Genomic DNA, 23,172 nt, shown 5'->3' on the forward strand with positions numbered 1-23,172 from the left:
CGTTCATTGTATATATACACGCTGAATGGACAAACATGCTCTACTTTGTGCTTGACTGTTAAGATGACAGGAGGACAGCTGGGAAATTCATACGAGAAGGGAAGATGTTTGTTTTGGGGGATGATTCAACAAAAGACGTCCTTTCTTTTGCTCACAGCTTCCCTGAGCCCCTCCTGACTTGGCCTCCACATAAGTCAACAAGTTTAACAAGATATTTCTTTTCCTATGTGTGGATTAAGGGTCTTTCATCTTGGAATCTGACTTTAATAAAACAATTAGATTATGCTGCATTTGAAAGAACCATGGTTTTTTAGTGAACTTCAATGATTCTATTTTGAATAAACCATTTTGCTCGGAAGATTTTTAGACCATTCCAGAAGTCAGTCAAGTTTAGTCCTTTCAGGGGCACACACATCTTCTGGATGGCGCGCTGGGGATAGCCTGGAAGGGTCCACACCTCCCTGGGCACACGGGACCTGGGCTGGGTTTTTACAGCCATAAAGTCAAATCACCACCTTCCCTCCTGGGTGCAGAGTTTGAGGGGAGACACGCGTATACAAAGGCTGGCACAGTGGTTGGCAACACTGAGAGTCACGGCTGTTCCCCTCCTGGAAATGTGCCAGGGGGCATCACCACGGAGCATGGACATGGCCCAGGGAAGGGGGGAGGTTCCTCAGACTCGAGCATTTATCAGAACCCCCAGTTGAAACCTAGACAGCCAGGGATGAAAATATTCTGGAATTAGTGGTGGCTGCACAAGTCTGTGACTATAATAAACAATGAAATTTTCGATCAAAATCAAACCACACCAGGCCCCCACCCTCAGATTACATTTCTAGCAAGTTCTGCACTTGGAGAAGCCTGTTCTCACTGGACCACCCTGCTGAGTACCTACCATAGGGCAGGTGTGTTTTCAGGACGAGCACCCTCTTGTGTCACTTAGATACTTCCGTCAGCTTGGGAACACCACTTCAATGAGTACATTCATGTTCACGGTATCTTGCCAGGAGACACCTGATGCAGCCAGGTGCTGAGTAACTCAGCACTCAACTCCAAAGGAGCATCATAATTATATTAAATATATTGTTTAATCTCTTAATGCCTTACTAGTGATTTTCTGAATCACTGACAATGTAAAGTTCTATAATAACCTCCATGTAGTTTTTTCTTGATCCTCTTGATCCTTAGTTTTCAAGTGTCCGTAAGAGATGTTTAACTGAGACAGACCTGGACACAGATCCCAAAATCCACTTACGTATCTGTAGGAAACACACTGACCTGCCCCAGCACCGTGCTTTGGAAAACACACATCGGAGCCGGTCTGGGAGGCTGGCCAGAGGACCAGACGAGAGCACCAGGGGCAGGGCGCCTGGCACAGTGCCCACCACAGCAGCCCGTGACACCTCTGCCATTCCAATTCTGATTCGTAGGGACAGGAGTCCCCCACGACAGAGTCCTGAATGGCTCTGAAGGGGCCTTACCCCCACGTGCAGGGGCCGACAGTCAGTAGGTCTGTCTGCACGGCCAAGCAGATCCTCTGCTACCTGGGGGTTTCTGGGCTTCTGCGCGGTTCTTCTCCCTCCGGCCTGCTCGACTTGTATCGACACCAGGAATGTCACAGAGGAACACAAAAGTGTCAAACACCGTGATTTTGTTTACTTTCCATTTTATTCACATTTCATGGATTATTACACTTCCTCAAAAACTAATACAAACTGAGATTACATTGTCTGACAATTCAAGTATTTTAGTTTTAGAAAACAATTTCCTATGTAAAATAGAAAGCAAACAACTTATCTGATTGCTAAGAAGTTTTACATCTGTAACGATTGCGTCTGCGTCAAGCAGAGTCTGTAGTCCTAACCATGATTGCCTCTGGCCAAGAACGTCCCGGTGCCGAGAGCGGGACTGGACGGGCTCCTCGCGGTCCCCTACCAGAACCGCGGGACACGCCAGTTTCTACTACAGATTCTCACTTCCAGAATGAGAACGATTACCCAAGGGTTTGGGAGCGAGCCATTCGGTTTGCAAAGCCTTCAAAACGCACTGTGCTTGCATTCTGACTTCAGACATCGAAGAACTGACTGATGCTCAGAAGCAGACATGTTTCACTCTTAAAATGAAACCAAAAAGGCTTTCTCAGTGAGAACTTGTTCTGCACTCGGATAGTAAGATGGGATTTTCTCCCCCTACCCCAGAACAGGTACATTCTTTTTGGCATGCAGCATATCAAAAATATGATTTAGAACTGAAATTGTAAAACTATAATCCTTTTTAAGAAAATCGGCTCATAAATGGTCAGACTTGTCCTTCCATGGAAAACAGAATCTAAAACTGCTTTAAAAACTGGACACACATTTTCCAGCCTATAATTCTAAAAACGAAAAGACCGCATGATGCTCATTTTTGTGCTTCCTGGGGGAGCGCTCGAAAGGAGAAAGACACACGTGTTTGTAAAAGGCCACTGGGATGCTCGGTATTTGTCAAGATGGGACACAACTGATTCAGGATTAAAGGTTAAAAACACCTCCCTTCAGGCCATACAGATGACATACATACTCCAGAGATCCTCCAACTAAACACAAAAATTTCAGTCCACATTAAACATTTTAAAGCCTAATTTCCAAGATTTTGTTAAAAATAAATCTAACTAGACCCGTAGGGTGGAATTTAGCAACTAAATACAGTGGAGGCCGAGGGACCCCTTCCCCCAAGTACATACATAATTAAGATGGAGACCAGCAGGTTCCTAAAGCAGAAGTGACATGAAGGAGATAATCACATTGGGAGTTATGGCACACGCATCACATGTGTCCCTGTAATTGTCACTTTAACAGTGAGTCTTAGCAGCAACAAGTTGCTGGGAATGTCAAGAAAAGAGAAAGCCACACATACCCACTAATTAAAAAAAAATACATGAACTATTTTTCCAGAGGGGTTGAGAGGTGCCCCAGTCCTGATGCATCTGGGCCACGTTTGGCAAACGTCCCACTGGCCACACAGAGGCTGCCCTTGCCCCCTCCCCCAAGTGTGGCACGCTCCCCCGACTGGTGCCCGGAGTGGCCTACCAGTTCCTGGGCCCAGAAACCGCGCCCTGCCTCTCCTCTCCTCCTAGCAGCTGGATGAACCTTCCTCGAGGCCACGTGGGCCGCGACCGCTGTAACAGTACCGACCACTGCTTACTAGAAATCACCTGTAACAAACATTCAAGAATATTCTCGATTCTAAAAAGAAAATGCAACAGTAATTGCCACTCCCTCCCTAATTCTCCCAACGTGGGAGTCTGACCACAGCCCACAGGAGTGTACGCACACATCTCTCTGCATTTATCTAGAGTCACACTCTGGGCCAGATTCTCTCACCAGAAATCAGAAAACAGAAGTGCAAGAATCTCATGATAAATTGTTGGCCAACTACCACACCTCAAGCATTTGAGTTAACATATTGGATCATAAAGTAGTTCCCTGCCCCCTTATAAATCTCTAAAAATTCTAGTTTCTTTAAAAAAAAAAAAAAAAAAAAAAAAAGCAACAGTACTATTTAAAATTACTTTGACTCTTTTCTAAGCCAGAAGACGACATTGCATACTGAAGACCAGAAGATACAAGTGCGAGCCCTAAGGCACGAACCCTGAGGCTTTAGACAAGATCATCTGGTACCAGCATTAAATGATTAATGAGGAATGAAAGTGGACATTTAAGGAATAAAATCTGCATCTAATTCATGTGCCCAGAATTTTCAAAGAACCTGACAGCTACAGAGAAGTGACACGGGTCTTCCCACGTGTAACCACGGCTCCCTTCCAAACAGACAGACTGAGCATCTTACTTGTAAAAAAAGTAAGTGGAAACTTCAGGTATCAAATGTAGAATATACTTCTGTCTAAAGTTAAAGGCAACATCAACACGCACAATTTCAATTCCATTACCTTATTGCAGGTTTCCTGGCTAATTCACATGGCTCATGTGTCGTCCAAGCTCCTAGTACTTTTAGGGAATAAGCAGCTCTTAGATCCGTAGGGTAAGGGTTCATCAGGTACAAAGAGCTGAGTCGTATTCTTCTTCCGTACTACGCTCTAACTCGGACTTCACTTTCATTTTTACAAGAGTTTGCTGTCCATGGTCTATGAACTAGAAGCTACCAAAGTTGTGCTTTGAAACCTCATTCCTGGCAATCCCCCATCTGGTCACCTTGTCCGTAGGGGGACACAGAACTAACAGCACCTCATGAATCAAACTATGAAGCCAATCAACAAGCTACTAATTTCCTTTTAAAATGAACAAGCAGATCCTCCATCAGGTAAAGCAGCCCAAGGGCTCAACGGCCCGGATCTGCAAATAAAAAGCAAAAGCCTCTGCCGCTGAGGAGGACCATCTGGTGCTAGTGGTTCAGCTCTAAGAACACCACGAGAAAGCAAAGGAAAAATCCCTCTGTCACAGCGTGGTAGCATGATTTGTTTGGAAAGAGCGCTGTTCTCCCCAGTCAGCCAAGCCCACCGGAGAGAAGGCACCCGGCGAGCTCCCTCCCGGCCCCAGGGGCTGCTGGAAACCGCGCCGGCAGCAGACCCAGAGACCTGGGGGTCGAGCAGCCTTGGGAAGTCTAATCGATACCCTGATTTCAGCCTATTAAGAAATCACTTGTGGTCAGTTTAATAAATGAACATTAAAAATCTTCCAAAAAATTTCATTCAAACATATTTTACACATTAGACAGTTCTTAAGAAGGGAGAATACAGGTTCTTGACACTTAACATTTAAAGGTTTTATTGGCCATATTAATCTTCCTCACACAGTTTTCAGTTATCTCTAAGTTCTCAGAATGTCAAAGTAAGAAGAGAAGAAGAGCTGACTACGTCTAAGGGGCTGGGGCGGGGGGGGGGGGGGGTCCTGCGGGCTGAGTGCGCTCAGGCATCCTTTTTCTCCAGTAAAATTTTGTGCAACTCGTCCGCATCCTCGCCCGTTTTTACCCGGATTAACATGGTGACTGGGGCGGCGGCATTCTTCTCATCGATGGGCGGATTTGGAACGCACACGATGAGGACGTTGTTCTTCCCTGTCCGGGTACATGGCATGTTGGGTGGAATCAGGACATTCAGCAGTATGTTGCCTACATCCAAACAAAGGGGAAAGTACATGAGAATCACGTAAACCGCACGAAAGGTCCACGACCGCAGCTTCACGTGCTCCACATAAAATCCAGAAACCTACGCTGAATGGACCCAGGACCAGAGCCATCAGCAGGGTGGTGAAGAGGGGGATGGGTGCCCTGCCGCACACGCCAGCACTATGTCCCTCAGAGAGGGCCAAGGCCTCACCCTGGAGCCACCGTCCTCTCCCACCCTCCCGTGTGCCGTCGCAGCAGCCAGCCCTGTCTGAGGTGTCCATTCTCGCAGTAAAGGAGGAACACGTTAGCACGACCTGGAGCCTCACCAGGTCATTGGAACAAATGCAGAGTGGTTAGTGACAAAACCTCTCTGTTGCAGAGCCAGCATGGCTGACTGGGTAAGAGCGCCATCACGGTGACAGCATCACCCACGAGTCAAGCCCACAGGTAAGAAAAGCGCTGCCCAGAAGTTTCTGCAACCCTGCCAGCAGGACCTAGTGTCACCCATCACTTCCTCTTCAACCCACCCTGGCCCCCAGCCCCAGCTCCTCCAGGCACCCCGACCCTGCTTCCAGTGGGTTGTTCTCAGGGTGAGGCTGGGGCGAAGGGGAGCCCGCAATGTGTTCATGGTCATTTCCTACACAAAGCAGATTCCTTTAAATGGTTAATTCCCCTTCTGTGTTTATTAAACCATCCAATTTACCTATAGCTTCCTAGTCACATTTCTAACACAAAGTAAAACAAAAACCTGGTTACAAAGTAAAACAAAAACCATCCTGGTTACTTCTTTTAACACATCTACATTTTCTTACACACTGTTACGCTGGCACTCAATTAAGTCGTAAATAATCAGTAAATACAGGATGGATTTGATCTGAATGACTGCTATTCTATCCCCCAAAGCACATCAATATCTGAAAATCCCAATGACCAGAATCAGCAAGGGCTTTTACATACCATGTAGTTAGCGTTATCTTGTGCCACCTGAGAAACAAGATACCCACCTAAATTGGTGTCCGCCCGCACTAACAGTTGTGTCTTCTGATTCGCTGTAGGTTTTAAATGCAAAGTACCCACACCTTTCTCTTTAAATTCGTTGTCTTTCTTGTAAAAGAGTTTACACCTACGGAGAAAAAGAAGAGAGGCCATCAGATACTCAACAGACAAGTTTTCTAAGAATCGCTGTTCACATTGAGAGGAAATCTTTGATTCAGACTGAGTCTGGGTACAAACCAGAAGAAGAAAGTCTGGTTATATATTCTAGGACCCCTGCCTATTTCTCCCAACTTAAAAAAAAAAAACACTTTCTGAAGCCACCTATTCTCAATTCAGTCACAACCACAGCTGAACACCCTAACCTTTCTGATGTGCCCCTTTGGCCCTGAGCTCAAGAGGCTGACCTGAACAAACACAGGACCCTCTGCCCCGTATCTCTCTTCCCCTTTTTCCTATTTATTTTTGAATTTTCTTTAGGACTCCTCCAATTTTTGATCTACCAAAATACTGAAAATTTTGGAAAACTCTCATGGGCAAGGCCTGACAATAATATTATCAAAAATCTCCCCAGCTGTGTCGCGCATCCCCTTAGGTTGTTAATACACCAAGTAAAACCACTGTCTGCTCCTTTAATTTATTCTAATTAGGAAAAAAATCTTAAGTCAGAGTCACTCCTTTATGTCACCTGCATAATTAAATTTAAAGAGCAAAAGGAGGGCAGCCCGGGTGGCTCAGCAGTTTATCACCACCTTCAGCCCAGGGTGTGATCCTGGGCTGAAGGTGGTGAACCCGGGGTTGAGTCCCACGTCGGGCTCCCTGCATGGAGCCTGCTTCTCCCTCTGCCTGTGTCTCTGCCTCTCTCTCTCTGTCTCCCTCATGAATAAAATCTTAAAAAAAAAAAACAAAAAAAAAACAAAAAAAACAAAAACAACACCAAAGGAACTGTTGGATTCCTAGAAGTTCTCAGAAAGAATTACACTTGGGAATTCCATAGGCTATGGTGATTGTTATGAACACTGCTGACTCTGAAATTTCTGTATTTAGGAAAATACATTCAGGGAAGCTTCTAAAATGACACAATTGACTCTTTAAATACGTTTGTTAAAAAGTACTAATTTCATTTCAATGGGATGAGATAATTCAAAATTTCTCCTTAGCTTTCTTCTGAAAGCGACAGCTCTCATATAAGAACAAGAATAAACACAGAACCAAAACCACTCTCATCACGGGGTTGTGGGGGGGACAAAGGGCCTATCAGTATGCAGAACTTTTTGGCTGAGAAAACCCACAAAAGCCAAACAGACCTCCAAGAGGGAGATGATGCCTCCCGAGGAGGAGCAGTAAAAGTAAAAAAGCAAAGGTGAAGCCAACGACGAGGAGACTTTGTACAGGAAGGAGATGGGGTTGGATGGTCAAAGAAAAGCCTGTCTCTAAAGGACTGTAGAAGCCAAGAAAAAACAGAAATACTAGAAAAGAGTAGAAATGCCTAGCAGAAAACTTCTAGAATCTGTTTGTTTTCAAATGAAGGGTCAAGATTTCTCCCTCGGTCCTATCCCAAGAGCAGGCACAGGCTGATCCCTGGAGCCCCTGGGACAGGATGCTCAGCAATTTCTGTGGGGATGAGGTCACCCTGGAAGCCACCTTCCCCATCTCTGAACACACGCTCACCACGTAAGTCCCCAGGACTCTTACTCACTTTTTGGAGTAAAAAGCATCTTCTTCTTTTACTTCAGTAACTACTACTTTAGGTGGCTCATCATTCTCTTCTTCATCTCCGCCTTTTATAAAAACGACACTAATTCAGTAAAATTCAAATCAACATCTTTAAAATGCTAACAAAAGAAGTCATCCATCCCCCAACGCCTCAACCTAAATTTTCCCTATAAGCAGGTACAGAAATTGAACACACACACATCTAATGGGGGTGGGAGGAAGGGGGCTCACTGGATTTTATTTTGTGAAAAATCAAAATGACTTTTAATGGGAACATACTTCTCTCTCCTACATGTTAATTTGTAGAAAGCCCTGGAATAAAATATTGTCGATGCTCATGATTCAGTGCACAAATTTTAACAGAAAAATCAACACCCACATATACTCAAGATCTCCCACAGAAAATGAAAATCTCAGGCTTCTAATACCTTTGTCCCCAAATTCTCACATGACCCTGTGTGTGTCATACTAAGGAATGATCAGTATCAGCAATGGCCAAACAAGAGGAAGACAATAAAACTGTTAATGGGGCAGGTTGTCAGAGAAACCAGCCCCAAGAGTGAGCAAACTGCCTCTGCGTGGCCCCACCTTGAGAGGCTCGGTACTGGGTGCCCTCCCTGACGGAGTCCCAGCCCCAGCCCGAGCCCCAGCCCAGGGGAGATCCAAGACATTGATGCAAACTAGCCTCCAGAGAGACGGTCTCAGGACACACACTAGATCAAACAGCAAATCTCAGAAAAACAATTCTGGTGCTTGAACAGGCCAAAGTGAGGAGATTTAAATTCTGAGGCGGCAGTGGCGAGGCTCTCCAGGGCGGGCGAGACTTTCACAAGCTCACAAGTCTCTCGCGCGCGGGGAGCGGCCCGGCCACAAGACAAGCAGTGAGGGCATTACTGCGGCATCAGGCATTGCATGGGGCCCAAGCGTCCTCCCACATCCCTCCCATGGGCAGCTCTGCTGTTCCTGGGACCGCCCTAGGAGCAGGGGGACTCTTCATCGGTCTTATTTAGGGTAGAGGAATAAAAGGGGAGATCTTTATTCTAGGCTTTGTGCTGGAGGACCCTGGCCTGAGGATATGCTCGAAGGAGTGGAAGTTTCGCTCCCAGGAGAAAAACATGATATTCAGTGGCAAACAGGCAACCTCAGTTTTCTTTTGGCCTCAAGTATCAAAAAGGGAACACCTCCCGTGAGACACACTTTTTAAACTTACAACTAAGTGTCTTCGTGCACAGTATTTGTTCACAACCACCATGGGAAGAGCAGAGATAAGGAGTAAGAACAGGGGTGAAGGGCCTGTGACTCAGTCTTGGTCTGGGGCACTGATGCCCCCCAAGGCAGACACTTCTGGAAAGGTGGCTGTGGTCCAGACACATGGAGGGAAACCCCGTCCATTTGTTCCCCAGAGATGCACAAAGTCTACCTTTTTTATTCACAGTACAGTACTACTTTGCCATGAGACTTCACCTAGATTCAATCTCCCCAATACAAGACACACCATGGACACTGATGACCACCTCTTCCAGTAAAACACAATTTTCAAACACTATTAACTCAATGTTATGTGCAAAACCATGCATCTAATACTTTTCAAAGTCGCTGTGCCAGATACTGTTATATCCTTCATTTTTATTTTGATATTCTTAATCCTTACAGTAACCCTACAAAACAGGTCTTACTCCGTTTTACAAGAGGCAAATAATAGACTCAAAAGCAGGTGATCAACTTTGTCCGAGATCACATCCAGGAAACGTCGGAGTCACAGCGTGAATCCAGATCCACCTGAATCACAAATCTACGTTCGTGCCGCTAAACACGAAACTCAGATCTGAAACAGACTTAGGAGGATAAACTTTATTACCTTTGCATTCGCTACTGCCGCCTTCAGGTTGTACCTCCAATGTTTTCGTGTAAAATGGTGAAGACATTGATTTATTCTGGGTAAGATCTCTGCCAAATAAACTGGAGTTTCCAGAAGAAAACGAAAATCCAGTTAGTGGGCCAGAGTTTAAGGACCCCAAGACAGAACTATCGATCTTCTTGCCAAAGTTAAACGAGGCACTTGCTGCTCCTACAGAAAGGTCTGTCTTCTTTTCAGATGCGTCCTCTGCCTTGTGGCCAGGAAAGAGAAATGTTGACTCTTGCTGCAGTTTTGTTGACCCGAATAGGGAAGGGGACTGTGTTGCAAGTGGCATTTTGTTAGTTTCACTTTCAGAACTCCTGCCGCCACCGCCCCCGTGCTGCTGTTCGATTCCCGCTAGGTATTTCTCATAGTCTTTAAAGATAGGCGTCAAGTCGCACAGTGGGTTTGTGTTCACGTGCTTCACGATCCAGTCCCGAACAGAACAGTTCAAGGCAGCCAGCTGCTTGTGATAGGCATTGCGGGGGCAGGCTGCACTAGAGGTAAGGCCAGAGGAGGAGGGCTGCTGACTGTCACCATTAGTTTTGGGAGTTAAAATCTTTTTATCAACCAAGGAGGTAGGACCATTTGCAGCAATAGATCCTATAGGAAATTAAAGTTTGAAGAGTTTACTGAAAAGTTGATTGGATTTTATCAAACGGATTTTTATGCTGCTCTGTCTTCGTATTTTCTTTTATGGTATCCTAGTTTTGTAACAGTTCAAGAAGTAGGGTGCACATCTAATATTTAGGAACCGGTGATCACAAAAACCAAACTTTCTACAAGAACATGGTCTATGATGTGCTTACATTAACTTCTACAATTTTAAAATAATCTTTTCTTTGAAAAGGATGTCTGCTTACCCCAGAACTGTCACAATAGTTGCCATAAAACTTAATCCCCAAGGCTGCAGGGATAAACATGTATTAACGTAGTTAAAATCTTAACAGATCAGGGCAACCGGGTGGCTTAGTTGGTTAAGCATATTCCTTGGACTGAGGTTATGATACCAGAGTCCTGGGATTGAGCCCCGGGACTGAGCCCCTCAATGCCTCCCTGCTCAGCGGGGAGTGTGCTTCTCTGACCCTCCCCCCCCTCGTGCTCTCTTTCTCTCTTAATAAGCTAAACAAAACAAAATAAAACAAAAACAAAAACAAAAAAACTTAAAGTGCTGGTTTAGTCACACTAAACATTCTGCCTCATTAAAACAAAACAGTAGACATCTAGAATAACTAGCTAAGTACAATCCAACTAGCCAGGATCACTTCTGCTAACTGAAGGTTGTAGCCCAAGATTCCGTTCTCTGTTGCTAATCCCAAGAGTTCTTGAGCAATTCTCTCAAAACAGCATCAGGCAGTCAATACATCCTGAGTAAAATAAATCTAGACTGGAGGACCCATAAGTTCCTAGTAGCCATGTGCCACACAAAGTCCTTGGGACACACAGGATGAATGAGAATATGGGAAGGCAGGTCTTTACTGAGGGTCCACTAAGAGCTTCCTCTTCTCCTCTGACCCCTTAGGTCAATTCTGAGGGTCATTCTCATTTCACAGTTGAAGCCTGGAGGCTCAGAGGCTAAGGGACTTTACCAGGGTCACAGAGCCAGTGACTGGCAGAGCTGAGGACAGAACCTGGGTCTATTTTGGCTTTAAAGCCTGTGCTGTACTCTCTCGACAAACAGCCAACATCTCTCTAATTTCCATCCCTTTCATTATTACCCTGTTTCTGCTTATGTAGTCCCAGGACCCAGGATAAAGTATGAGAAAACATCTCTGCAAAGTTATTTTTCAGAGTGTCTTTACACATATGTGACCGGAGTGGGGGAGCACCTACTCACCAAAGGCTGCCTTGCTCTCTGTTGCTGTCCTTGCACTGGAGAAGGGAGAGGCGCTAGTTATGCTGCTTCCATTAGACAGTCCTTCCAAAGGCTTTCCTCCAGCGCCATTACCAAATCCAGAAAACCCTCCTCCTCCAGAAGGTACAACCAAACCTTTAAAACCTTTAAAGGCCCCTCCACTATCAGACTGAAACACAAAGAAAGGACACACATTAGATGACTAAATTTCATACTAAGTGAGTGACAATACCATGTTGGCTGAGTAATACCCAGAACCCTCAGGCGACCATCATTGGAGGGAAACGAGCAGCATGTTGCAGAGACAGGACATGAGACCGACTTTATTCTTAATGATAGCTCTGTAATCCAAAGCTGCCTTCCTGAAACAGCCATGAAGGATAGTGATTTACAGCGCGAACTTGTTTTTAGAAATATATTTAAGATACAGAAGATAAAAAAAGGTAATGAAATATATTTGTGCACACAGCCTCAGAACTATAACTAAAAACATTCTAAGACAAATAAATCCCAAATAAAACATTTTTGTGCACTACTCAAAGACCATTAGCCTAAGTAAGGAAGCTGGTAGAAACGTCAAGTCAGGTTCAATGAAGGTATCTCACCCACTTTCCTATGACTTCCTAAAGCATTTCTGTAGCTGATGGCCTACGGTAACGTGAGCAGTTGACTCTCAAATCTAGACCTTCCCTTGGTGGAGAAACACAGAAGCAACATTTTACTCTCAATTTTCCTGCTACTTCCATAGCAAGGTCCTTCTAATAGACCCTTCCCACTGTCGCCAGTTTGTTCATATCTCCTGATGTTCTGGAAATAGCTAGCACTCCTTATGAGTTTCTAAACCTGTTCTCTGCCCCTGCAAACTCTCAGAGAAACGTTCCTCAGTTTACACTGCTCTGCTAGAGTTACCTTACTTTTTTCATTCAAAAATTGTGGCTACACCTCAGTGGGCATGATCTGCTTCCCAGATTCAAGATGCAAAGGAGGCTCTAGGACATATTCTCAAAAACACATCATGGAATACATGCTTCCAAATTTCCAAGGGAGTGCACAAACCTTAGGTTTTCACACAAATGAATTATAATCATGATCTAGAATGATTAGATCATGATCTAAAACATTTTCTTGGGGGATCCCTGGGTGGCTCAGCAGTTTAGTGCCTGCCTCTGGCCCAGGGTGTGATCCTGGAGTCCCAGGATCAAGTCCCATATCCGGCTCCCAGTGCGGAGCCTGCTTCTCCCTCTGCCTGTGTCTCTGCCTCTCTCTCTGTGTCTCTCATGAATGGATAAATAAAATCTTTAAAAATAATAATAATAAAAAAATAAGACATTTTCTGAATGGGTCGGTTAGCCTAATATTATTGCATAGTTTTCAAACACCAAAAGTTTCAATCACATCCATAGGAACTTCGGATGTTTACTGACCATGGATACAATTGTGGCAATAAAATTAGGCCAAAAATGCAAAATCTTCACTTGTATGAATTTTAATGTGTATGATGAATATAGCTTAAGCCTGACACTCTAATTTGATTTTTGATGACTCAATATCCCAAACACACCAAACTGATAGCTACCATTTTATAACAGTATTCCACGGACAAAGTGAAAAGTTGCAAGTGGCTCCTCAGAGCCTTTTATTCTGCATGAGATTTAAAAACCACAGGATATTTATAGTTATTTTAGAAATTGCTGACAGTAAATTGGCTCTAGAATCATCACAAAAATTTAAGAACCACTGGTTTAAAAAAAAAAAAAAAGGTATAGGAGTCATTTAGAAAAATGAGAGTAAAAGTGAACAAAGAGCTGTCCACTTGGGCTCCACGGAACTGACACGTTCCTGTGCCTGCCAGTCTCCCACACTTCTTTTTCTCCAGGGCACTCAGAGAAAAATAAGAACTATATACTCAACGTGTCTCTTCCATCATTAGGATGCAAGATCCACCAGGCATGGATATTTTACTTACTCCTGTTTTTACACACCACTGTATCTCCAGGACTTGGGAGATCTGTTGAGTGAATGCACAAATGCATGACAGGTGAGCCTTAACAACATGGGGGCCAGGTGCACCAACCTCCCTCCCTCATCAAATAACAACAAAAAAATACCACTTCTCAATGGACCCAGGAAATTCACACCCATGTTGTTCAATAGTCAACTGTGTATGGGAAAAGCCACATTTCAGCAGATGATGTTAACATTTATTATACATGTTCTAAAAGTTACAGCTGAAATGACACGTGGATTTCAACTACCCATTTGCATTTCCTTTAACAGCCATGGGATGGGGTCCTCCAACCTGCTTCTCTTGGACCAAGTCTGGATTTGGTCTGTACGGTTTCTACTTCTTCAGTCATTCATCCAAGGCGGGGCCATCTGCACTTGAGGTGGCCTTCCTTGGGCTTCTCAGTCTACATCACGAGCTGCCACTCTCAGCTACCCCCTGGTTTCAACCTCCTGCATGGTGACAACTCCCAGAGCTACATCCTGCTGTCACCCCTCCTCCTGCTCCAAGAAACCACCCACACATGTGGTCGTCTTCTACAGAACTTGAGTGTACCCCAGTCCCTCAAAATACGTTTCCCCAAGTAAGCCAATCACTTCCCCCCTAATTAAGCTGTCCTTCCCTGATGCATCTTCACCAGGAGAGAGCCATCAAACTTCGCCAGGCTCAATACCTACATCTAACTTGTCAGCAGTCCTTCAAGAATGAAATCAGACCAGAGGAAACTTGGAATAAAAAAACTGAACAGCGGGCAGCCCCGGTGGCACAGCGGTTTAGCGCCGCCTGCAGCCCAGGGTATGATCTGGAGACCCTGGATCGAGTCCCACGTCGGGCTCTCTGCATGGAGCCTGCTTGTGTCTCTGCCTCTCTCTCTCTCCCTGCATCTCTATGAATAAATAGATAAAATCTTAAAAAAAACCTGAACAGCTGCCACCCGGGATGCTCAAACCAGCTTCTCCAGCCTGACAACAGGTGTCTAGGCCACCAAGTCAGCACTCAGGTGTGTGCAATGTATGTGAGGGCTGAGGACTGCACTGTGGGGAAGAGTTGTTAACTCTGGAGTGGTGGGTGAATGTGGACCACACCATTTCAATTCAAGTGGCACAACTCATCTTTTACCCTTGTGAACCTGGGAAGAAAACATTGTAACAGACTCTATTAGGAAAAAATCTACACATGAAATGCTTCTGTTACAGATTAAGGACTTCCTGCCCACACCCAGGGAGCAGACCAGACTACCAAAACACCTTGCTTTCCTACTTCCTTACTCCACCCGCCACCCACTCTTCTTCACACTGTTTTCTCCTCCTCTTACTGCCACTCAGCTTGAATTTGTATAGATCAATGGTTTATTTCTGCACCTGGTAAGGTGTGCATCTCATACTTAATTGTTTACTATCTCCCATGGTCCATCTCAAGGATTTTCACAAGCGGAGTAAGCATTTTAAAAAGCATTTATCGATCTGACCGGTCCCAGGGGTAGAAATGCTCTGCAATCAGAAATCAAATTAGCGTTTAATACCAAAAGCGGTAAGAAAACACTCACTTCAAATCCAACATTTCTACGCTTTGCTTTCTTTATGGCTCTATTCTTCAAGACTTCCTCACTGGCCACTGAGAATGTTCCCACCTGCAGATGTACAAATTAAATAGCAGTAAGATGAGGCTCAAAAGAAGAAACACTAAACAAAAAAGTCTGACCAAATTTATTTTCATGTCTGCTGGTTAATACTGGTAACAAATTATGGAGAGGGCGCGGTTACAATAAAGTTCACGTCTGTTATCTATCTTGTGAATCCCAAAGCTACTCAGGCGAATCAGAAATCTCCCAGATCAATACAAACCCAGCTTTGACTCACAATCCAGAGAGGAGTGATTCAAACACAGGAAAGTTTTGACAGGATTAAGACTGTCAAAAGTTTGGTAGAGGGGCACCTGGGGGCACTCAATCAGATGAGCCTCAGATTCTTGATTTCAGCTCAGGTCCTGTGTGATCTCAGGGTCCTGAGATCAAGCCCTGCGTTGGGTTTCCTGCTCAGTGTGGAGTCTGCCTGAGATTCTCTCCCTCTCCTTTTGACCCCCCCGACTCCCCATTTACTCTAAAAGTCAATAAACAAAATCTTTAAAAAAAAAATTGGTAGAAAACTGTTCAGGATCAGTTCTTCAAATTTCAAATATATTCAAAAATATGGATAAAACTTAGAACAAAAATCCAATTTTAAGAAGCAAAATCTATTTCTCAAAAGCCAAAAGTTACCTTAAAGATCATGGACAGAGGGGATCCCTGGGTGGTGCAGCGGTTTGGCACCTGCCTTTGGCCCAGGGCGCATCCTGGAGACCCGGGATTGAATCCCACATCAGGCTCCCGGTGCATGGAGCCTGCTTCTCCCTCTGCCTATATCTTTGCCTCTCTCTCTCTCTCTGTATGACTATCATAAATAAATAAAAATTTAAAAAAAAAAAAAAAAAAAAAAAAAAAAGATCATGGACAGCTGGTAATAGAGCCAGTTCTGAAACCCAGATGCCCAAATCTAGGATCTTACAGTTTTCAAAAACAAATTTTATTTTTATCACATATGCACATGATTTTTCAGAGAAACCTTGCCCATCTGTCCATCATCCCAAAGACCACTGGTGTACCCAGGATTCTAAGTGACCCTGTTGGAAAGCTACTGCTTTTCCCAGTAGCTAAAAGTACTATGTCCACAATCAGGAATTTGCTAAAGATCTTTGACTTTATTTCAATCCTTCTTTTACCCTATAGAGCTGGCATAAAATACTTTCTATAAGAAGCTGTCTCTGTAGCTATTTCAGATAACGTTAAACTTTAAGAAGGGACTTACAGAAGGGACTCTCTGGCTACACTTGTCCTGAATTCAATGTAAGGTCCTTTCAGACTCATTAGAATTTATCTAAATGGAAGTCCTTTCGTTCCTGAAATATGTTAATGTCCAAGCAAATCATCATATGGTAATCTTGAATCTTACTAGATCCAGAATGTTTGCGCTTTGCATGAGACCTGGAAAAAACAGCTACCAAAGAGCTGGTTAAAAAGCACCAAGTCAGTTAGAAATGTTAAAAACCTTGTCAAAATATTAACATAGTTGTGATTTTGGTTTTCCTAAACATATTAATTTGCATATTTATAAAGGAAAAAAATGTTTATACTACAAGATTGATTCAGAAAGGAAAATGGTTTAAGAATAAGCTTGGAAACACACTTTTGCAGATTTCTTCTTCTTCTTTTAACTTTGTGCTATTCTATTAACTTGAAAGGCTAACTTGGTTACAGATTTCTTTAGTGAACTGGCCAGGGAGCATCAAACTACTGATGAGGCACTACAAATGCAGCTGTGTTCTACTCTTTGTAAGAAAAAAATTAAAATATTTCCTCAGGGAAGACCATTTTTATTTTGTTAGGAAAGAAACTAGGTCAATCTAAATTCTATTCCAATTAATCTAAATGTTGGGGGGTTGGATGGGGGGCCCTCAGATCTGTGCAAACATGGAATAAGACAGGCCTCCAAGAGGCATTAGAGTACAAGAAAAGACCTTAATCTGAAATCTCAAATTATGAATATGGCAGACTGAGATGGCATGGGGTGGTGTACCATTTCTCAAGTTTGGGCACTGGCGCCATGCTAAGTTCATGACTAGATCACTGATTCACTCTTCAGTCTTGGTTAAAACTATAGGTTTAGAATGCAGCAAGTACATGAAATTCAGAAAGGTGCTTCTACAAAGGAGAATATTTCAGGGATAGGCACTACTGAAAAAAGACACTCAAATGTAATTAATAAATTTCTATACTAAATACAGGTCATAAGAAACCAGACTATTTTCTATTCAGGCTGTTTTTTAAAAGACTTTTTAATTTTACTACAAAATCTTCCTGAGGAATCCCCAAAACAAATTTAAATTTAGAAGCAGCAGGAAATCATTCTCAGAGAAACATCTTACCTCTTCTGCTTCATCTTCTTGATCCCAATTCCTATCTGTCAATTCCTTCTCAGCAATTCTTTTGGCCATATTTTCAAATCTAAGTTAAAAGTAAAAAGAAGTGAAAAGTGCTTTTCTAGACCAAGATATAAGAATTTACAAAGAATATTTTTAAAAGATTTATATGATAGAGAAAGATGGTGTGAGCAAGCACAAGCAAGAATGGCAGAGGAGAGAGGGAAGGGGGGAGAGAGGAAGAGAGGAGGGGAGGAGGAGGGAGAGGGGGAGAGGGAGAGAGGGGGAGGGAGGGGAAAGGAGGGGGAGAGAGAGGGAGGGGGGAGAGGGGGAGAGAGAGAGAGAGAGAGAGAGAGAGAGAGAGAGAGAGAATATGAATGAGAATATCCAAAGCAGACTCTGTACTGAGCATGGAGCCTAATGCAGGGCTTGATCCCCTGAGGTCATGACGTGAGAGGAAACCAAGAATTGGACAGCTTAGCTGACTGTGCCACCCAGGCACCCCAAGAATTTACAAAAATTTTTAAAAAATTCATTCTAGCATGAAACGAGATTTAAAAAAAAAATTCCTGATATCAGGGGAAGTGCCTTAATGAAAACTTTACAACAGTGTTATTAGGCTCCCAGTGTTACATATACAATAAAGAATTATGGAAGTAGGCAATGCAGGTCTTCTAAGGAACTGGCACTCTTTCTGAACAACGCTAAACCAGCTCCATTTAAAAGAAGTTAAAACACTTTTAAAAATGTGAAATCTTAAGTACTGTATACGTAATCAACAAGTGCTAAATTTACTCTATGCAAATTACAATTATAGTCTTGCTACAGGCAAAACTTAAAATGCTCTTAAAGATGATCCAATAAAGAAGTTCATTCTTAGATAAGAATTTTAATAAGGCACTGGAAATACTTTCACAGCACGAGTACTCTGCTTTATTGAGTACGTAAATTTCCCAAGACTGAACATTTAGTTACCCCAAATTGTATACTGCTAAGCTAGAACATCATGTAAAAGTTTAAAATGTAATTAATATACATGTGTTAACACTGAAAACTTATAAAAGAATAAGCCATCAGCTTAACTCCTCTAAAGCCACCATGTCCCAGGGAAGAGGAGGAGACAGGGACCAACTGTTCTCTCTGTAGATACACGCACCTAACCAGAGAGGGTGCTAGTACCCAGCCCTTATAACTTGCAGTGTTTTCTGATCCTAACATATATTCTTTGCTCTAAACAGCAAAAATAGCACAACAACCAATAGAGAGCTCCACTGTAAGTGCTGTGCTGGCTTGTTCTCTAACTCACCAGCTGAATGGACCAAAAAACCCTCCATTTCCCACTTTGTCCTGGGCAAGTGGGAAGTTCATTCAGAGTTCCTGAAACCTGTGTAGACTCCTGATGGTCTTTACCCACTCTCTTGTCTCAACACCACAAACCACCAGAGTCAGTTCCTAGAATTTTATGATTACTAAGATACACTTTCACACACTGCCTATTTCCCTTTAGTATCTATGAAATAAAATTCAGACATTGACATTCCAAAGTCCTTCAATATCTGACCTCCTGTAAGCGTAACTACATTGGGCATTTCAGCTTTTAATAATATCCTAATAATGTCTGAACTTTTCTATTCAAGGATGTACATGGTTTTTTCCCTGATTATAAAATAAATGGCTTTCAAGTCCACGATGCTAACACAAAGTAGGAAGGATACTCAGCCATTATCTGCAAATCCCTCTTTTTAAGGTCTCCCCCTCAAATACCTGGTCAGATTTTGCCATTAATCTTGGTCATTCAGATACAAGCAAGCAAAACCCTTTCAGACCCATTTCCTTACTGAACTTCCACTGTTGAGAGGCCTGGTCTCTGCGCGGACTCTTTCCCTAGTCAGTAACTAACACCTCCACCAGGGGGCAGAAGAGACGAGAAGTTGAAGGAGTCCTTTTTGCTAAGAGTTAAGGCAAAAAGGGGGTGGAGCTGAAAGTGCAAACTGTAATGAAACTGTCACATCTAGTCAGGCCCACAAATGAAAGATAACCAGGGGAGTACAACCACCAAAACCAAACAGCTGCTCCCCCAGACTACTGGCCACCTAACCGCAGGGCAGGGATCTCCCTTTTGCTTCCGGGTCTACTCCCATTGCCCCAAATCTGCGGCTCAGCTCACAGCAGGTGCTCCAGCAAGTGGCTGGTTGATCTGGGGCCCTACTTATTTTAGAGAATACTACAAGATGCTGGCATCTCGGTTTTGCCATTTTCTTGCTAAACCTCTGGCAAGTCATTTAAAACTGCTATGACTCACTTTCTTCATCTGTAGAAGACGAAGGCGTTGGGAAAATTAAGGAAGATAAATTGAAAACTTAGTTCAGAACACTGCCTGGAACAGAGGAAGGGCTTAATAAACATTATTACAGACACAAGTTTTGTTAGAAGCAAAGGCTACAAAATACTACTTTTCCCCAATAATGTATGAAGCACAGGGTAGAAAAAGAGAATTATGAGCCAGGCTTTAAAATATATTTTAGTGGGCAGCCCCGGTGGCTCAGCAGTTTAGCGCTGCCTGCAGCCCAGGGTGTGATCCTGGAGACCAGGGATCAAGTCCCACAGCAGGCTTCCTGCGGGGAGCCTGCTTCTCCCTCTGTGTCTCTGCCTCTCTCTTTGCTCTCTCTGAATGAATAAATAAATAAACCTTAAAAAAAATAAAATAAAATAAAATATATTTTAGCAAATCTGTATTCTATTTCAAAGTAGGATGCTCCAGATAATATTTTTTATGAAAAAAGAGGAGGAGAAAAAAATCTCTGGGAAGTACTCAGAACAAAGCCCAGCACCAAAGAGTCTTCAGTTTTGGCTACAGTTAAGCATTTAGGGGTGCCTGGCTAGCTGACTGGTGGAGCATGCAGCTCTCCACCTCGAGGTTGTGAGGTCCAGCTCCGCCGTGGGTGTCCAGATTACTTAAAAACAAAATTGTAAAAAAAAAAAAAAAAAAAAAAAAAAAGGATTTGAAAAAAAAATTAGGGCTTGTGGTTAAAGAGGCACCAAATTTTAAAATGATTCCTAGGTATGAAGTACTGATAAGAAATTGAGAGTACTCGTAATTGGAGAAAACTATTATTTGTGCCTGATAGTGTTCCGTGGTCTCTGCCACCAGGTGCTGCCTCCACCTCGGGGTTGAACTTCAGACATCAGTTTACCCTGAGACGAGAACAGGTATGACCATACTTGACGGAGAGAGAAAAAGAGAAAAGGTGGGGGGGGGGGGGGGGGAGGCGCGGAGCCCGGAGACTGGAAGGCTGCGGAAGGCGAAGTCTCAAAACTGCTTAACGGGGCAGAGGACAGGGGTGACCGGCAGCCCGGGACTGCGGAGGGAAGCAAGGCCCCGGCGTAGGCAGCGGGTCCCTGCCCGGAGACCGCCGAGGGGAAGCCCCAGGGGGGACCCGACCCGGCGGCCGGGGCCCAGGCCAGCTCCGCACCACGGTCACCGCACGGTCACCGCACCGGGCCGACCCCAACCCGGCCCCGGCCCCGGCCCCGACCCCGGGTCCCTCCTCCCCAGGTCTCACTCCCCCCACCCAGACCCCAGCTCCCCGTCCCAGATCCCTCCTTCCCCAGGCCCCATCCCGGGTCCCTCCCCCCCACCCCAGGTCCCTCCTCCCCAGGTACCCCCCCCCCCCCCGCCCCGACCCCAGGTCCCTCCTCCCCGGGTCCCATCTCCCCCCACCCCCCACCCTAGGTCCCTCCTCCCCAGGTCCCTCCTCCCTAGGTCCCCCCCCCCACCCTAGGTCCCTCCTCCCCGGGTCCCTCCTCCCCAAGTCCCCCTCCCCCCGACCCCAGGTCCCTCCCCCCCAGGTCCCCCACCCCACCCCAGGTCCCTCCTCCCCAAGTCCCCCCTCCCCCCGACCCCAGGTCCCTCCCCCCCAGGTCCCCCACCCCACCCCAGGTCCCTCCTCCCCAAGTCCCCCCTCCGCCCGACCCTAAGTCCCTCCTCCCCGGGTCCCTCCTCCCTAGGTCCCCCCTCCCCCCCACTCTAGGTCCCTCCTCCCCGGGTCCCTCCTCCCTAGGTCCCCCCCCAGGTCCCTCCTCCCCGGGTCCCTCCTCCCCAAGTCCCCCCACCCCAGGTCCCTCCCCCCAGGTACCCCCGGCCTCCCCAGGTCCCTCCTCCCCAGGCCCCATCCCGAGCCGGAACCCGGCCTCCTCCGCGGGCTCGCCGCCCCCGCCCCCCGCCCCCCGCTCACGCCGCCGCCGCCTCTCACCTGCCGGGCGCCCGCCGGGGGCCCTCTCCGGGTGCGGGCGCGGTGCAAGCCGGCTGCGGGACGACGAGCAGGTGCGGGCGCCGCTGCGGGACACGAGCAGGTGCGGGCGCCGGCGCGGGCCTCGGGGATGAGGCGGCCGCCGGCCGGGGTGAGCGCGCCTGGCCGCGCCGGGGTTCTCCGAGAGCTTGGTGGTCAGCAAGCCCCGGGCCGCAAGCACCATGTCCTCCAGGGGCCGCGCCTCTCTGTGCCCGGCGGCGGGGGGAGGGCAGTCCGCTCAGCCAGAGGCCGCCGGAGGAGCCGCGGCCGGCGGGCTCCGGGCCGCCATCTTACAAGTCCGCTCTACCCCGCCCGACCCGACGCTATAAAAAGGGAGGAAAGAAACGCCCGCGTCCAGCCACTGCGCAGGCGCGCCGGCCGCGGCCCGCGGGACCTCCCTCCGCCGGCCGTGGAGCGACACGCGGCGCAGGCGCTCTGCGGCCTGGAAAAAAACCGTCGCCGGGAGGAGCGCGCCCGTCTCGCGCATGCGCGCGCATGCGTGCATTCCCCCGCCCCGCCCCCGCCGGGGGAGCCGGCGCCCGCGGCGGGAGGCTACGCGCGGTGGTCACGTGTCGGCGGCGCGCCGCGTCTCGCTACGGCCGGGCCCGGCGGGTGTGCGACGCGCTCGGGGCGGCACGGGAGCGCGGCCGGGGCTCGGGGCGTTCGCGGCGCGGCGCTGAGCAGAGAGACAGGCGGCGGCCGGGAAACGTGAGTGACCTCGGGGCGCTCGGCGCCGCCACCGTGTTTCCCCGCGGCTCGCCTGCCCGCCGACGCCGGAGGACCGGCCCCGGCCGCGGAGCGGGAGACACGGACCCCCGGCCCGCCCGCGTGCGCTTGCGGCCGCCGTGGGCGCCCCGTGGGCGGGGGTCGCGCCCCAGGGCAGCACCCACCCGCAGGTCCGCCCGCGCGCCGCCCCCGCGGAACTAACGCCCTGGGCCTCGTGCTCTCGCGGGAACACTGGGGCGCATCCCCGCACGTGCGGGGCACGCGGGGTGACGCGGGGCGTGCACCTGCCCGGGCCATCGCGAGCTAGTTAGGACGCCTGCCTCGGAGGGGGTGCGGGGGCGGATATTTAGGGTCGGAACTTCTCAAGGTCTGTGCATCCTTGCAGGTGGAAAACCAGCTTGCCCACAACCATCTCCTGTGTTCAGGAGCCCTGCCCGGAAACGCCCACCCTTGGATCGGTGTGTCCACGACCCCTATCCTGCTGGATTGCACACATTAAGGGTTAAAAGCAGGTGGCGCTCGCGCTGGACGTTTAAAAATAAAGCCAGATTTATTGCCTGCTGTGATGGTGACTTCACACCAAGACAAGAATCCAGAAGGTAGATGTGGCCAGATGTTTGGATTTTTTTCGTTT

General features: G+C 46.7%; 1 protein-coding gene across 2 annotated transcripts; it reads right to left on the reverse strand.

Annotated features, from left to right (window-relative positions):
* Nucleotides 1-1,649: 1,649 nt before the first annotated feature.
* Nucleotides 1,650-22,126, reverse strand: NUP50 (nucleoporin 50). Of its 2 annotated transcripts, none has more exons than XM_072843564.1 (8): nucleotides 21,777-22,126; nucleotides 17,530-17,608; nucleotides 15,116-15,199; nucleotides 11,547-11,733; nucleotides 9,671-10,312; nucleotides 7,796-7,877; nucleotides 6,108-6,226; nucleotides 1,650-5,106 (listed from the first exon to the last, which is right to left on the reverse strand). In XM_072843564.1, the coding sequence occupies exons 2-8, from the start codon at nucleotides 17,596-17,598 to the stop codon at nucleotides 4,904-4,906; spliced, it is 1,386 nt and encodes a 461-aa protein (XP_072699665.1). In that variant the 5' UTR covers nucleotides 17,599-17,608; nucleotides 21,777-22,126; the 3' UTR covers nucleotides 1,650-4,903. The 2 variants fall into 2 exon arrangements, with proteins under 2 accessions (XP_072699665.1, XP_072699666.1); XM_072843565.1 differs by lacking the exon at nucleotides 21,777-22,126 and adding an exon at nucleotides 19,826-19,888.
* Nucleotides 22,127-23,172: the final 1,046 nt, after the last annotated feature.

Source organism: Canis lupus, chromosome 11 (genome assembly GCF_048164855.1).
Source record: "Canis lupus baileyi chromosome 11, mCanLup2.hap1, whole genome shotgun sequence".
In the NCBI taxonomy this organism is placed as follows: domain Eukaryota; kingdom Metazoa; phylum Chordata; class Mammalia; order Carnivora; family Canidae; genus Canis; species Canis lupus.

What these genes read in the sequence shown, in the direction of transcription:
- NUP50 (XM_072843564.1), bottom strand. Translation starts at nt 17,598, where the DNA reads ATGGCCAAAAGAATTGCTGAGAAGGAATTGACAGATAGGAATTGGGAT. An exon ending in GTAGAAATGTTGGATTTGAA is followed by an intron (nt 11,734 to 15,115) that starts GTGAGTGTTTTC and finishes TTTGTGTTTCAG; the next exon opens with TCTGATAGTGGAGGGGCCTT. An exon ending in GATGCTTTTTACTCCAAAAA is followed by an intron (nt 6,227 to 7,795) that starts GTGAGTAAGAGT and finishes TTTTCTCCGTAG; the next exon opens with GTGTAAACTCTTTTACAAGA.